Raw genomic sequence first — 13,027 nt, 5'->3', positions numbered from 1 at the left:
GGTTATGCGAGTGCCAAGGAGAGGACAGGTGCCAAGGACTGCAGAGAGTGCAGAGGAAAGAAGGTCCACATGTTAAGTGCAAAGGACGGGCTGGAAGGGCTCAAGGGTTGCAGGCCCAGCTAGGCTAGTGCAGGGGGGGGGCAGGAAGGGCAAGTGCAGGTTAGGAGGTACGGGGGCGCTTGGGTGAGCCCAAGTGCAGGGGTACACTGGTCGAGGAGGGCCTGGTGCCCTTTAAGGATCTGAAGGAACCAGGCAGCCAGTCAAAAAGAGGCAGAGTGGGACATTAGCAGGGAAAGGGGAGAGGGTAGGAGGAAGAGAAAAGGAGGGCCTTGAGAAGCTTCTGGAACCTAAGAAGATGCGGTTCAAGTCTAAGAGGGGCAAGGAGGCCATTCCAGAGGGAGGCAGCTGCGGAGGAGAGAGAGAGAGATCTACCCCCACTCTCTGCTTGAAAAAGCATCTGATCTGAAGAGAGTTGGAGCTAGAAGACGAGGGGGTATTTAGGGAGAGAGAGTTGGATGTAGCGGGGTCCCAAGCCCCAGAAAGCCTTGTGGAGGATGCAGAGGGTCTTGAACTTGATCCTTGAAGCAACCGTGGGCCAGTGGAGAGATTTTAGCCCTGGGTAGATGCAGTCCCTGGGCTTTAGGCCAACGATAAGTCTTGTAGTCCTATTCTGGATAAGTTGAAGGGGGCAAAGGGAGGAGTTAGCTAGACGGAGGAAGAGGCTGTTGCAGCAGTCCAGCCTGGAGAGGATCAGAGCTCTGGAGACATTGAGTTTCTGGGGGAAGATGAGGAAAGGAAAAATGCCTCTGAGGAGATGCAGCTGAAGGTGGGCCTTATTGGCAAGGTCTGTGATGTGACGAGAGAAGGAGAGAGAGAAGTTGAAGCTGACACCAAGTTTTTTTGCTTCACAGGAGGATGGGGGGAGAGGGCCCATGGAGGGAGGCCAGAGTGTTGGAGGGAAGGAGGGAGCAGGGGTCCCAATGAGACGGATCTCAGTCTTACTGGCATTAAGGCAGGGATGGATAGTAGTGCACCAAGCTTGAATAACAGACAGACAGGAATGAGAGAGGAAGAAGAAGAGTCACTGGAGGGAAGCTTGAAGGAGAGCTGTGTGTGATCCGCATAACACTGGAAGTTAGGAAAGAAGGCAGACTTCTAATGGGCTAGAAGGGCAAGGTAGATGTTGAAAAGCCATGGCAAGAGGATAGAGCCCTGAGGGACACCACTGGTGAAGAGTGAGATGGAGGAGAGAAAAGGGCCCAGCTGAATCTGGGAAGGTCGGTCATATATAGAGGTCCAGAGCCAGGACCATGATGCCAAGGGTATCGGGAGCTGATTTATAAGGGTGGCAAGATTGACTGTATCAAAGGCAGAGGAAAGGTCAAGAAGGATGAGAATGGAGGGAGAGTTGGAATCGAGATTAGAGAGCACGTCTTCACGGGTGTTCAGCAGTGCTGTTTTCCGTGCCGCTGGTTGCTCTAAAGCCAGATTGGTGTTCGTGGAGACAACCAACAGATTCAGTGTGGTGGATAAGCTGGGAGATGGCCAGCTTATCCAAGAGTTTGCCCAGCGATAATGGTGTTAGTTAGCCAGACATGAAGCTTTTTGAGGAGAGGGTGCACAAAGGAGTAGCAGGACGGAACCAGTGGAAAATGAGTGATTAAAAAAATCCGCCAAGGCTGAAACAAGGGAGGCAATGTTGTCCTTGATAGTTCTGGAGGAGCAGGGGAGCACCTGTTTGGATGAGACTTTCATAGAACAGACTTGTGTTACACCCCGCCGTGCACATCATTCCAGAAGACGGGCTTGTTCTTTGAAAGGTACGCACAAACATGTTTTCCTTCCTTATGGTATGCGGCGCTTCATTCCCCCGTTCCTTTCACAATGGAGATTGCGTCAGGGATTGAACAAACTACGAGTACCATGATGCTCCACTGCACTATCATGTGCCCTGCGCCTCCAATCACCATGCTCTGATGTTTTGCTTTCTCTTTCGGATAAATGCAGTCTTTTCATTCAGCTCGCTGCTTCTGATTGAAGTTGCTGACGCCTTTGAAGTTTCGTCTTCGTCCTTTCTTGAAAATCTGGAATTCTTGACCTTTGCCTGCCTAACGGACCGTCTTGTCTGCTGCTTTGTACTTTACTGCCAGGTTAGTGTACCAGGACCTATTTCTTGTCTTCACGGACTGCCTTGCCAAATCGATTTTGTACTTCTGCTGCCCGCACGTTAACAGGCCCTTTCAAGTCTTGCTCCTAGCCCGAACAGCACATCTAATAGAAATACCGTCTGGGATTCATTGACATTTCTATCAAGTCTGATCTATTGGACATTGGGAATTGTGTTTACCTTTCTTCAACAAGTGCACAGGGGGACGCTGCGCAGAGTGTGCACCAACCCAGAACTAGTGCGCTCCTCGTGCCGTTCGGGTTAGAACCGTCACTAACATTCCCATTTATTATTTTATACTGCCGTTTGTTTCACCTTGGATTGATCCCAACACTACTAGTGGTAAGGAGTGTTTCTTTCCTATTCCAACCCATTGTCATAGTTCCTTGAATAGTCTTGACAGGGATATTGTCTTGAGGTAGAAATAATCCATCCCCGGTCTGCAATTATAGAACTCATCTCTTCTTCTTTATTTTTACAGCTGGTAAACCGTGGCGGTGTGTTCTCCCCGCTCTTTTGGTGATCGGGCTCTTGTACTGTTTTAATCAGTATGGGGTCATATCATTTTAAAGATCTATTCCCTCACAGAGAGGAGGCTCGGTTGGAGGCCCCATCCGAGCTCTTCAATCAAACCCTGCGAATACCGGTCCTGGTCACCTCCTTATCCTCATCCTGGTTGGTGAGTAACACTTGTCATGAAATCTCCTCAGGTGATATGGACGAGAAAGCGGAGAGAAGGAGGGAAGAGGAGAGGGGGGGGGGCAACGGAGGCTAAGTGCGGGTGAGGGAGACTGGAGTGGTCTAGAGGAGAGTGAGGACAGGATATCCAGAGTTTTAGTAATGAAGTGAGAAGCCAGTGCAGAGGAGAAATGGAGACTGCAATAGGATTGGCGAATTACTTGCAGATTTTGAAAAGTTAAGCCATGTTTTAGTGGCCCCAGAGATGCAGGATTGGATACAGACCCTCTTCTTCGAGCAGATGGATAGTCTGTATTGCCTTTGGAACAGGCGGCAGGTCAGTCTGTTGGAGGATGTGCTCGAAGCCTGCCAATTCCGCTCAGCAGCTCTGCACTTGAGTTTCAGAGAGGGCAGGTTGGAGTCATACCAGGTGTTGCGCTTGGAGGAGGAAGGCTCCATGCGGATCCTCATGACAGGGGCAAGGATGTCCAGAGTGTTGGAGAGGGAGAGTTGAAGGTTAGTAAGGGCTGTGTCAGTGTGAGAATCAGTGGGAGGGGGAATGAAGGTGGCAAAAAAAGCAGCAACTGACACTGGCTTAAATGGTCAAATGAGGGAGGAGGAGACTGGCGGGGCCTTAGCCAGGGGATCCAGGAGGTCCAGGTGAGAGGACAGGAGAACATGATCAGACCACTAGAGAGGTGTAGTGAGAGGGTTGGAGATGGGGATGTCTGCTGAGATGAGAGCATCCAAGGTTTATCAGACCAAAGGGACGAAAGGAGAGGGAAAGAATCACAGATGTTGCAGAAGAGTCCAGAGGCTGCATCAGGGGAGTCAATGTAATTATTGAAGTCTCTGAGGAGGAGAAGCTTGGAGGTGGAGGCCAGGAGAGAAGAGGTGAGGTCAGATCAGGGGGCCTGTAGATGGTGGGAAGAGTCAGCGAGAGGATAGGAGAGACACCACCAAGCCTGCGGATGAGGCAATCGAAGGAAGAGTAGGACTGAGTGGGTATGATAGTAGAGATCCATTTAGGGAAGATCAGGGCCACTCTGCCCCTGGACCGGTTAAGCCTGGGATTAGAGAGGATCTTGGAGCCCTCTGGGAAGAGAGTGTCTAAACTCGTGACAGAGCTGGCCATGAACCATGTCTCGGCGAAAGCGAGTATGTCGAGGTCTTCAAGGAGGTGGCAGAAGTCAGAATAGTGTTCAAAAGGGTGTCTGTCCCTGTAAGTCATTTAAGTTGCAGGGTTTAGGAGTAAACTGATTATAATGCCTCAATGTTGCTTTCAAATTCCAGGCCAAGTCAAAGTAGCACTACGGATGGTACAATAGATATTGATATTTTATTTCTATCGCGCAAGTACGTAAGTGTTTCAGAGCGCAAATTCATACATTGTTTTATCCAGAAGAGGCACTTAAATATAAACTCAAATGTGCATTTCCAGCCACCTGTAGCACTATAATGGCACAGCTGGAGAATACCTGTAAACAGAACAGACACCAGCGCAATCCGCGGGATTCATGCAAATACAATTCCAAGGCAAAAAGGGAATGGGAAGACCTTTCGGCGCAGTCTTCAAGACCCAGAGAGACAAAGTAAATCCCTGACATTGATCCCCTGAGTCTAACAAACACTTCGGGAAGTGCACATTACCAATGATCCTGCAATGAACATGCACAAGCGCAGAAAGGATAAACAGCAAGGTTTCAGATTCGATTTTTTCGGAATTAGCCAATTTATTCGTAAAAATTTATCGAATGATAGATTTGACCGATTTCAGTCGGTACCATTTGAGCGATTTTTCAAAGTACCGAACACGGAGAGCGGGTGTTGTGGGGGTGTCCCCGCTGCCCATGATCAATTTTAGGAATTTAGAGGTGTAGGGGTGTCCCCGCTTCCTCAAGATTGGAGGTGGTGTATGGAAAAAAAAAAAAAAGCAAGAAAAAGGGACCTTGCGGCGTCAGATCAGACCCGCGTTAGAGGGACGGAACTGACGCTGCAGGGTACAGGAGAGGTGCGGACGGTGAAAAGGTAAGTAGGCGAGGTGGGGGCTAGGGGGTTGTGGATGCACTGGTAATTTGGGGGCACATGGGTTTGGCAGTGGTAAAATCATTTTTTCTGGAAAATGAGTACAAATCATTTTTGCTGGAAAATGACTACAATCAATTCCGTTCCGTCGCAAACAATTCTATCACGGTCAAACAACCCAAATCTGATTTTTACATAGTGGGAACACAGAGGGAGGGAAACCTGCAGACAACCCCAACACTCCATCCTGAAGGAGAGTATTTCAGCTCCCACAGGATCAGTCACAGTATGAAACCAAAATAGCAGCCTCATAAACCAAATGACAACCAGCACTTCTGCCAATCTAACAGCTCAAGTGCAACAGATTTCCCTAGGCTACACCCAAAGGGACAGAGGTTCAACATATAAAAGCAGACCTAGCCAAACTCCTAGGAGTAGAAGTTGGAAAGGAGAGTTTGAAGAATAGTTGCAAGCTAGAGGTGTATTGAAAAGGAAGGGGGGTGGAGGAGACATTTAGAGACTGGTAGGGGAAGGCTAATATGGAGAAGGACCTGTGCCATCTAAAAAGAAGTTGTGATTTGGAGGTGGTGAGTTAACATGTGCAAAGGGAATTTAGAGAGAACTTATTGACAGTTCTGCCCTGAGCCAACCACTAGTAGGCGATTCAGAAAGAGTGTACCTACTACAAGGGAAGCCCATTACATCAAGGCTGAGGAGATAGATGGAAAGTAGACAACCCCCGTTCTCCTAGTGATTAATGAGGTTCCAGCAGGCCAGTCTAGTCCAGGGCAGACATCCGTGTTGTGAAGAGGAGCAAGTCAGTTCAACATCACCAAGGGTCAAGGAGCTTACGTTAGCTCCTCTGAGGTTAGATACGTCATGGGAAGAAGCCCCTTGAGCATGGAGGAGAGCAGTGGCCTGACAACCATATTCCCTCTCTTGCACAGAAGCTCTCACAGCGGTTCTTGATACTAAAGAGGCTGGACCACGGCCTGACCAGGCCGGAAATTACTTGGACACAGTGTCATGTGCTTGAGTATCCAATAAAGCAGGATCACCAAAGTACAAGATCCACTAAAGCATGTTCGGGAACCCCTGTAAACTCACAACCCAAGAACAAAGTCTTTATTAGACTTAGATCTGGATCATAAGAGAGCCAATCAAAGATGGATGAGAGACTTGTTTGGACTTTTCTTGAACTATTAACTTTTAATTCCTTGGAAGGAAACCGGGACAGTCCACCTGTTTCTTGACACCTTGTTTTGGTTTTATAGGTTTCTGCGAGACTAAAATCCTTAATTCCCAAGAACACTTACTCCCTCTTGTCTGTTTCCCCTTGAAACACCTGTTACAGAAGAAATACATTAATTGCCCCTGAGTCTCACAGTCCTTGTGAGAAGGTGGGAAGTCCACATACAAAAGCATTACAAATATTTGCTTTCATTTTCCATGAAGCTCTGGGAGCACATGATCTTAAATATCCTTTGCCGGACTCGGTCCACAAAAGGTTACATCAGAAGTAAGAGTATGACACAGAGGTGGCATATTGGTTGGCATAGACTTTTATTTATAAACAAAAAAGTAAAAGAAAAACCTGTATTACCGTATTTACTATGAGGGGTTGCCCTACCTCAACAAAAATACTAAGGACCTAGTCAGGTTGTGCGCAAAATAAAGTGTCCACTGTCCTGTGTCTAAACCTATTTCCGTCCCTTACACTTTCAAACCAACTAATGAAAACTGGATATCTCATTAATCAAGGAGGCGGCCAGTCTCATTCTGGATGAACACTCCAAGGCATGATTCTTGTGAAAGGATGTGTAGTTCCAATGTCCACAGTTCAAACGTTCAAACGTTCAAACGTTCAAACCAACTTAAAGAAAGCACAGATCTCCAGTCTCCTGGAGGGAACCTCTTCCTTGGTTCTTGGTCCTACTCAAACAAAACAGTTCCCCAAATCTTCTGGAGGAATCCTCTTCCTCTGTCTGTAAAACAAAAATGTAGCTCTCCAGGTCTCTTATCAGGTCTGGTTCACATACCTGCCAGACCTGAATGCAGACTTTCCCAAATGGTTCAATACTGTGATCCTCAATGGCATATCAAGCCCAGTTCACTGACCTGCCAGACTTGATTATTTTACTTTGCCTTCTTTTATTCTTGTATACCTTCTCAAGGTCTTCCCGACTTCCTCTGGACTGTAGCCCATTGGTTATAGGTATCCTTGCACTGATCTGGGTGTTTGACCCTTATATATTTTACTGATGGGCCTTGTCCATTTCCATTTGGATCTCGGACCCTGCTGTACACTGGCAGGGCATCCGCACCATCATATGGGTCCGAGACCCCTTTTTCTGATTCGCAGGATCCTTGTCCCTGCTTTACCTGTTGTCAGCTTGGACAGCACTGGTATACTCTCCTGCCAGGTACTATCCCACTTAGGTTTACTCCCAATGTTCATACCAACTTGTATATTTCCTATGTTATCCCCTTTAGCTCTTTGGGAAATGTCTATGAGGCTTTTCAATTCCTTCAGCTCCCTCAGTGCCCCAATAGCCGGTGCAACCCTTTCCCTACCTTTGGGAAGTATCAGGGCCATCTCCGGTCTCCTCTGTAGGTGGAGCAGAGTTTGCTTGTTGCTACTGCGCTCGGCATTCTGTCTCTCGTGGCTACGCAGCTCCTGACTCTCCCTTACGTCTCTGGCCACTCGCTTCCCCGGTCTGCTTTCGCTGGTCTGGCTTCTTTCCTCTCTGCCAGCGGTCAAGTCAGCCTCGCTTGGATCTCTTGGAAAGTCAAGTCTTCCCACTTCGAGGGTTCCAGCCTTAAGGTCTCCTGACATGGAACAGACGTCTCTTTCCATGCTTCTCCAGGGCTGGCAATGATGCTTTAATCAGTCCTTCTTCCCTTTTTATTATTGTGGCTACCTCTTGAAAACGGTCCCCTGTGTGTTGGTTCGGCACTGGGCTTTTTCCTCTTTGTGCTATCTTCTTTGTCTCAGTGTTATGTTGTATTAAGCTTGGGTAAGTCTCCCTCTTCCTCGTCCCAGTATTGTGAATGAGACCCTCTACTCTACTATACCACGTAAGGAGAACCAAAGGGCCTTATTGGGGTATGAGGAGAGTGGGGCACCCAAGAAGTATGTGAATACTATGTTCTCCTAGGGCCATCATCACTGGTCCCATGAAGGGTTTCCCTCCGCATGAGATCACCCATAGGTGGACTATCGGATAGCGGCCTCACCTCCCTGTTCTCATGGAAAAGGGGTCCCACCATAGAAGCAGTGACAATACCCTGGGTTTCGTCACAGTGACTACATCACTTTAGCAGAGCAGTGTGCTGGTAGTTATGTCAATATTCTTGGGGCAGAACCTAGTTTTGTGATTCACTTTCACACACAATGTATTTAAATAAGTGGTATATGTCAATGAATATTAAGAGGCACTCGGATGACAATTCTCTGATAATGTTATTAGGTGCAGAGTAAAGAACTGCATGTGGCAGGACTATTTTCTTGAGAAATGGTTCCAAGTATTATAGGATGACCCTGCTTTGCAATGAAACCTTTCTTATCTGTAAGCATTCCGCTTTGGATTTTTAGTGAATGTATTAATATGTGGCATTTGCATACTTGGCAAACCTTGAATAATTGCCAAATAGATGTGAATGGCACAGTGCAGTATTTGATAACATTTTAGACTGGTATCTAAAGTATAGCTGCAAGCATTCACACATTGTGCAGATAAAGACAAAAGAAACTTGACAAAGCACAGAAAGACCTCACAATTTGACCAAAAGCACTATCCAGGATTAGAACTCGGTTCTCCTGGCTGCATTTCATCTCATTAAGTAATTGTAATTATAGGAAAACACAATGCAATTGAAATACATGTAATTACTTTCATATGTTGAGAGGCTGATGAATATGTCATCATGCCTTCTGCCCCTCACCCAGTTCAATATTGCACAGGTGAGAAACTTTACTCACTAAGACAACTGTACCACCCTTATCTCAGCCAGGTACAGCAGGAGATGGACACAATCTAAAGCTGAAGATGGCCCGAGTAACCAAAGAAACATTTTAATAATACATGTGCATGCTATAGTCACAAAGCAAATGTGCTCTCAACACGAAGAACGCGAACACTAGGTAACACTTGCATTCATAAATGAAGAATATTAACATAGCATGCATAAGACAAAGAAGAATTCTAACAAGTGCAGAGTAGGAGCCAAGTACCCCCACCTCAACCATGTCAACCATATTGACTATACATTAGGAGCCAGAGTGTGAGACACATGCGGTACCACTAAGAAAACCGATACCCAAGAGAATTCTGGAAGCAAGGTTCCCATTGCGAAAATCATACCCGCATATGAAAAAGTATGAAGGCCATTTGAATGAAATCCCGGAAGAAGCAGAGCAAATGAATGACCAAGACGAATGGTGATGTCATGCAGAGTCGAGCTGACGTACATAGAAGAGATGCAGAGGCAAGAGAATGAAGATATCCTTGATTCTTTCTCGATGCCTTATAGAATAAGTGACATCATGGGGCCAAGGGGAAGATGCTTATGCCACAGAAATTATGAAGATATCAAGCTGTTTTACACGTGTACAGATGCAGAGAATCTCAAGCAGACAAAGTATTCTTGAGGCTACATTTATAGTGAATAGATTGCGGCATGCCAGCCAATTACATATTGTAAAGATGTCTTTTCGCTTATCAATTTAGAGGTGGTCTCAGGAGGAGCCATCAGACAGGCATAACCCAATCAGAAATATAACCCCTATAGAATGAATATGTAGTCACTACTACTAACCTATCCCTGTACCCAATAGGTTTTGGTAACTAAGATTACAGTATGATGTCAGTTATGACGAAGATTGTATATCTAAACTGTTGTTTTGATAAGCATGTTGAGAGCGCCAAGATGTCTATGCTTGTATGCTGTCCTTGCTTTATTTTGATGACATTTTGCCTTGCACTTTGTCTATTTCTGTTATTGAGTCCAGTTTGATCTGGCTCCAGAACCTCTGTATAATTTGGGAGTTCCCAGGTCGTCTTAATACATAGATACAAGTCCTTAAACAATCATAAAAAATATAATCATGAAAAAATACAATCAGGAAGCAGAAACAGTTTACTGCATGGACATATCCCAGAAATGTAAAAAAGAGCTATGGATTAACACTGCAGAAACCAGTAAAAACCCTTGCTCAAAAGTTACAAATAAATGCTCTGAACTTAATATCGGTGTAGACAGCACACCCGTTACTTACCTCAGCGTCATCTTCGACACCTTCACCCCTCACATCATGGACCTTTCTAAGAAGTCCCACTTCCAGCTCCACCTCCTCAGAGGCATTCTCCCTTTCCTCATCTTCCCCCAAAAGCTAAATATCTCCAGACCTCTGGTCCTCTCGAGGCTTCAGCCTCTTTCTCAACCTCGCTCTTTCCTCCCTACGCCCCCTCCAGCAAAGCCAGAATACTGCTGCAAGGCCTCGAACCCAGGGACCATATGTCTCCAGCCATAAAACCTCTCTGGTGGCTGCAAGGATCACATTCAAGACCCTCTGCATCATCCACAAGGCTTTCTGGGGGCTGGGACAATGCTATCTACTAATTTCCCTCCCTAAAAATACTCCTGCTAGAGCCATATGCTCCTCTAATGCTTCTCCAAGCAGAGAGTGGGGGCAGGTCTCTCTCCTCAGCTGGTGCCTCCCTTTGGAACAGCCTCCATGCCCCTCTGAGACTTGAGCCAGACCTCCTTAAGTTCTGTAAACTGCTCAAAACTCTGCTTTTCTATACCTCTTTGTGTCTTTCCCTTCCCTGCTAATCACCCCACTGCCACTGAGACTGGTGGCCTGATCCCCATGAATTTCACAGGATACCAGGGCTCTCTTTCCCAGTCGATACCAGCACCCTCCCACCCCCCTGCACTGCCAATGCAGACCCCTGCTTGACGGCTATGCATGCCACCCTTGGAGTCGCCTGCACTAGCACTTAGCTCAAGGTCTCCTTGGCACTTCGCTCCCGGTCCCTCCCCACCAGCACTCGTCCACTCCTCTACCCGTGTGCTTCCCCTTCAACGCCCTTCTCCTGCACTTCTCTTCACTGCACTTGCACAGCCGAATGCCAGAAAGCCTAGTAGGACCACGACTGTATATTTACTGTTTTACCAATGTTACTCTTTCCCCTGTTCCCTTCCCATTTAACCTTGTGGCGCTTTGAAACACAATTCTGTTCTACAGGCGCCTAACAAATGCTCATTAAAATAAAATACAAAATAAATATTATCCCAAACATCACACAAAAGCTAGAAATACCAACCTCTTCTTCACAGAGGTTCATTTGGCACAGCTTGCCAACAACAGCTCCAGTTACAATGAGGCCGGTTGTCATTACGGTAGGGTCCGATACTGGCCCTTTCAGCTTGTCCTGTGGAAGACAGAAGAGACCCATTAACGTAGACTGCTACAAAATCAATGTAGCCCGCAGGTACGTATTTCTCACAGTCTACATGTTCACTAACTCTGTTGGAAGACCAACATTATAGGTTTCAATCACTCTGACTGGCGTTCACAGATAGCGTGTCCTAATAAAGGGATTTACTACTACAGTGAAATACTCTGGTGTACACTCTGGATTTAGTACTTTCTGGTTAATAAAGTGCTGGATGATATAGGTTTCACATTAATTTGAACTATTATGCATTGCCCATGTTCTTATCACCCTTTTTCATTGCCGCAATTTATCGAGAAAAGGAATCAAGGAAGCAAGACATTCATTAGAAAGAGGACAGTGGCTTATAGGAATCATCACATCGAAGACACTGATAACTTGTACATAGTGATAAACAAGCCAAGGGAAGTTAGTCAATAAATGGAGCATTAACTTAATCCATGGCATCTACAGACACACTGACATGAAGTGAACCTGTATTTTTGCCGAATGCAGGGAATAATTGGAATATAATGTTTTAATTTGTTGTTTTTGATTTAAGTTCAATTTGTAATGATTGATTTTAGCATATAGGACATTGGAAAGCTAATGAGTTTGGGGTAACTGCATTGGGGGAGTTAGACTATGCAATAGTTTCTATGTGGGTGCATTGGGGTGAGGGGGGAAAGGGGGAGATTTTGTACATTTTAAACTAAGACAATATGCATTTAATTAGTAGACATGAATATCCAGCAGTGTTTTCAAATAACAGGGTTACGATTTATAATATTGCTGTTTATTTCACCGATTGAAGCTGGAATAGTTGAAAAATGTGAAAGTTTGATCCAACACAGTTTGTGGTATAATAAAATAATTTAAAAAAAAAAGAAATGTGAAGTTGGAACAAGTTACTTACTTGTAACTGTTTTTCTCCAGCATGGGTCTGGCATGGATTCACATGTTCATGAATATAAGAATATTCCCCGTTGTCAGGCCGGGAATCCTCGGTAAAGAAAAAATCAGCATCAGTTTAATTTCTGATCTGTCTTTCTCAGTAGTAACCAATCACTGGTCTCTGGGTCATACTGCCCCCAACCAATGACTGCCCTCTCCCTAAACTCCGCCTCTGGCAGCCATCTTCAGATTTGGTAGCACGCAAAGTGGCAGTATGACCAAGTGAAGAGCCGCAGAGGGGTAGGGGGGAGGGGTTCGCATGTGAATCCATGCCAGACCCAAGCTGGAGAACAGCAGTTACAGGTAAGTAACTTATTCCTTCTCCAGCATGGGGTCTGGCATGGATTCACATGCTCATGAATATAAGAATACATAGCAGTACACACATGCACAACCAACGGGAGGTGGGCAAAGGCTCAACATTAAGCATTACATCAAAAACTCAACATTAAGCAATTCTTACCTCCTCACCAGGCTCACCTTAGGCGAACAGATTGCGCAGCACCGCTTGGCCGACCCTGGACTCCTCCCTGGAATCCTGGTCAACGCAGTAGAATCTCGTGAAGGTGTGCGTCTACCTCCACGTAGCAGCCCTGCAGATGTCCAGCAGGGGCACACCAGACAAGAATGCCGTGGTAGCAGTGATAGCTCTGGTTGAATGGGCTCTCGGACGACCAGGCAACGGCCAGTTTGCCAACCGATGACAGTGCATGATGCAGCCGGGGAGCCATCTGGAAATGGAAGCCTTTGAGAGAGCCTTCCC

The 13,027-nt window shown here is 46.2% G+C and overlaps 1 protein-coding gene across 2 annotated transcripts in view; it reads right to left on the bottom strand.

The window, feature by feature from the left end:
- Positions 1–13,027, bottom strand: part of LOC138472520 (microsomal triglyceride transfer protein large subunit-like) — a 1,457,683-nt gene that overhangs the window by 576,412 nt on the left and 868,244 nt on the right. For both annotated transcript variants that reach the window (XM_069610748.1, XM_069610747.1), the window contains one exon: positions 11,200–11,307. In XM_069610748.1, coding sequence (XP_069466849.1) covers positions 11,200–11,307 — 108 coding nt within the window. The remainder of the gene's footprint in view (positions 1–11,199; positions 11,308–13,027) is intronic.

Source organism: Ambystoma mexicanum, chromosome 8, assembly GCF_040938575.1.
Source record: "Ambystoma mexicanum isolate Mex_15411 chromosome 8, UKY_AmexF1_1, whole genome shotgun sequence".
NCBI lineage: Eukaryota > Metazoa > Chordata > Amphibia > Caudata > Ambystomatidae > Ambystoma > Ambystoma mexicanum.
Note: the sequence above shows the minus strand (reverse complement) of the source record. Positions and strands in the feature narration are given on the sequence as shown.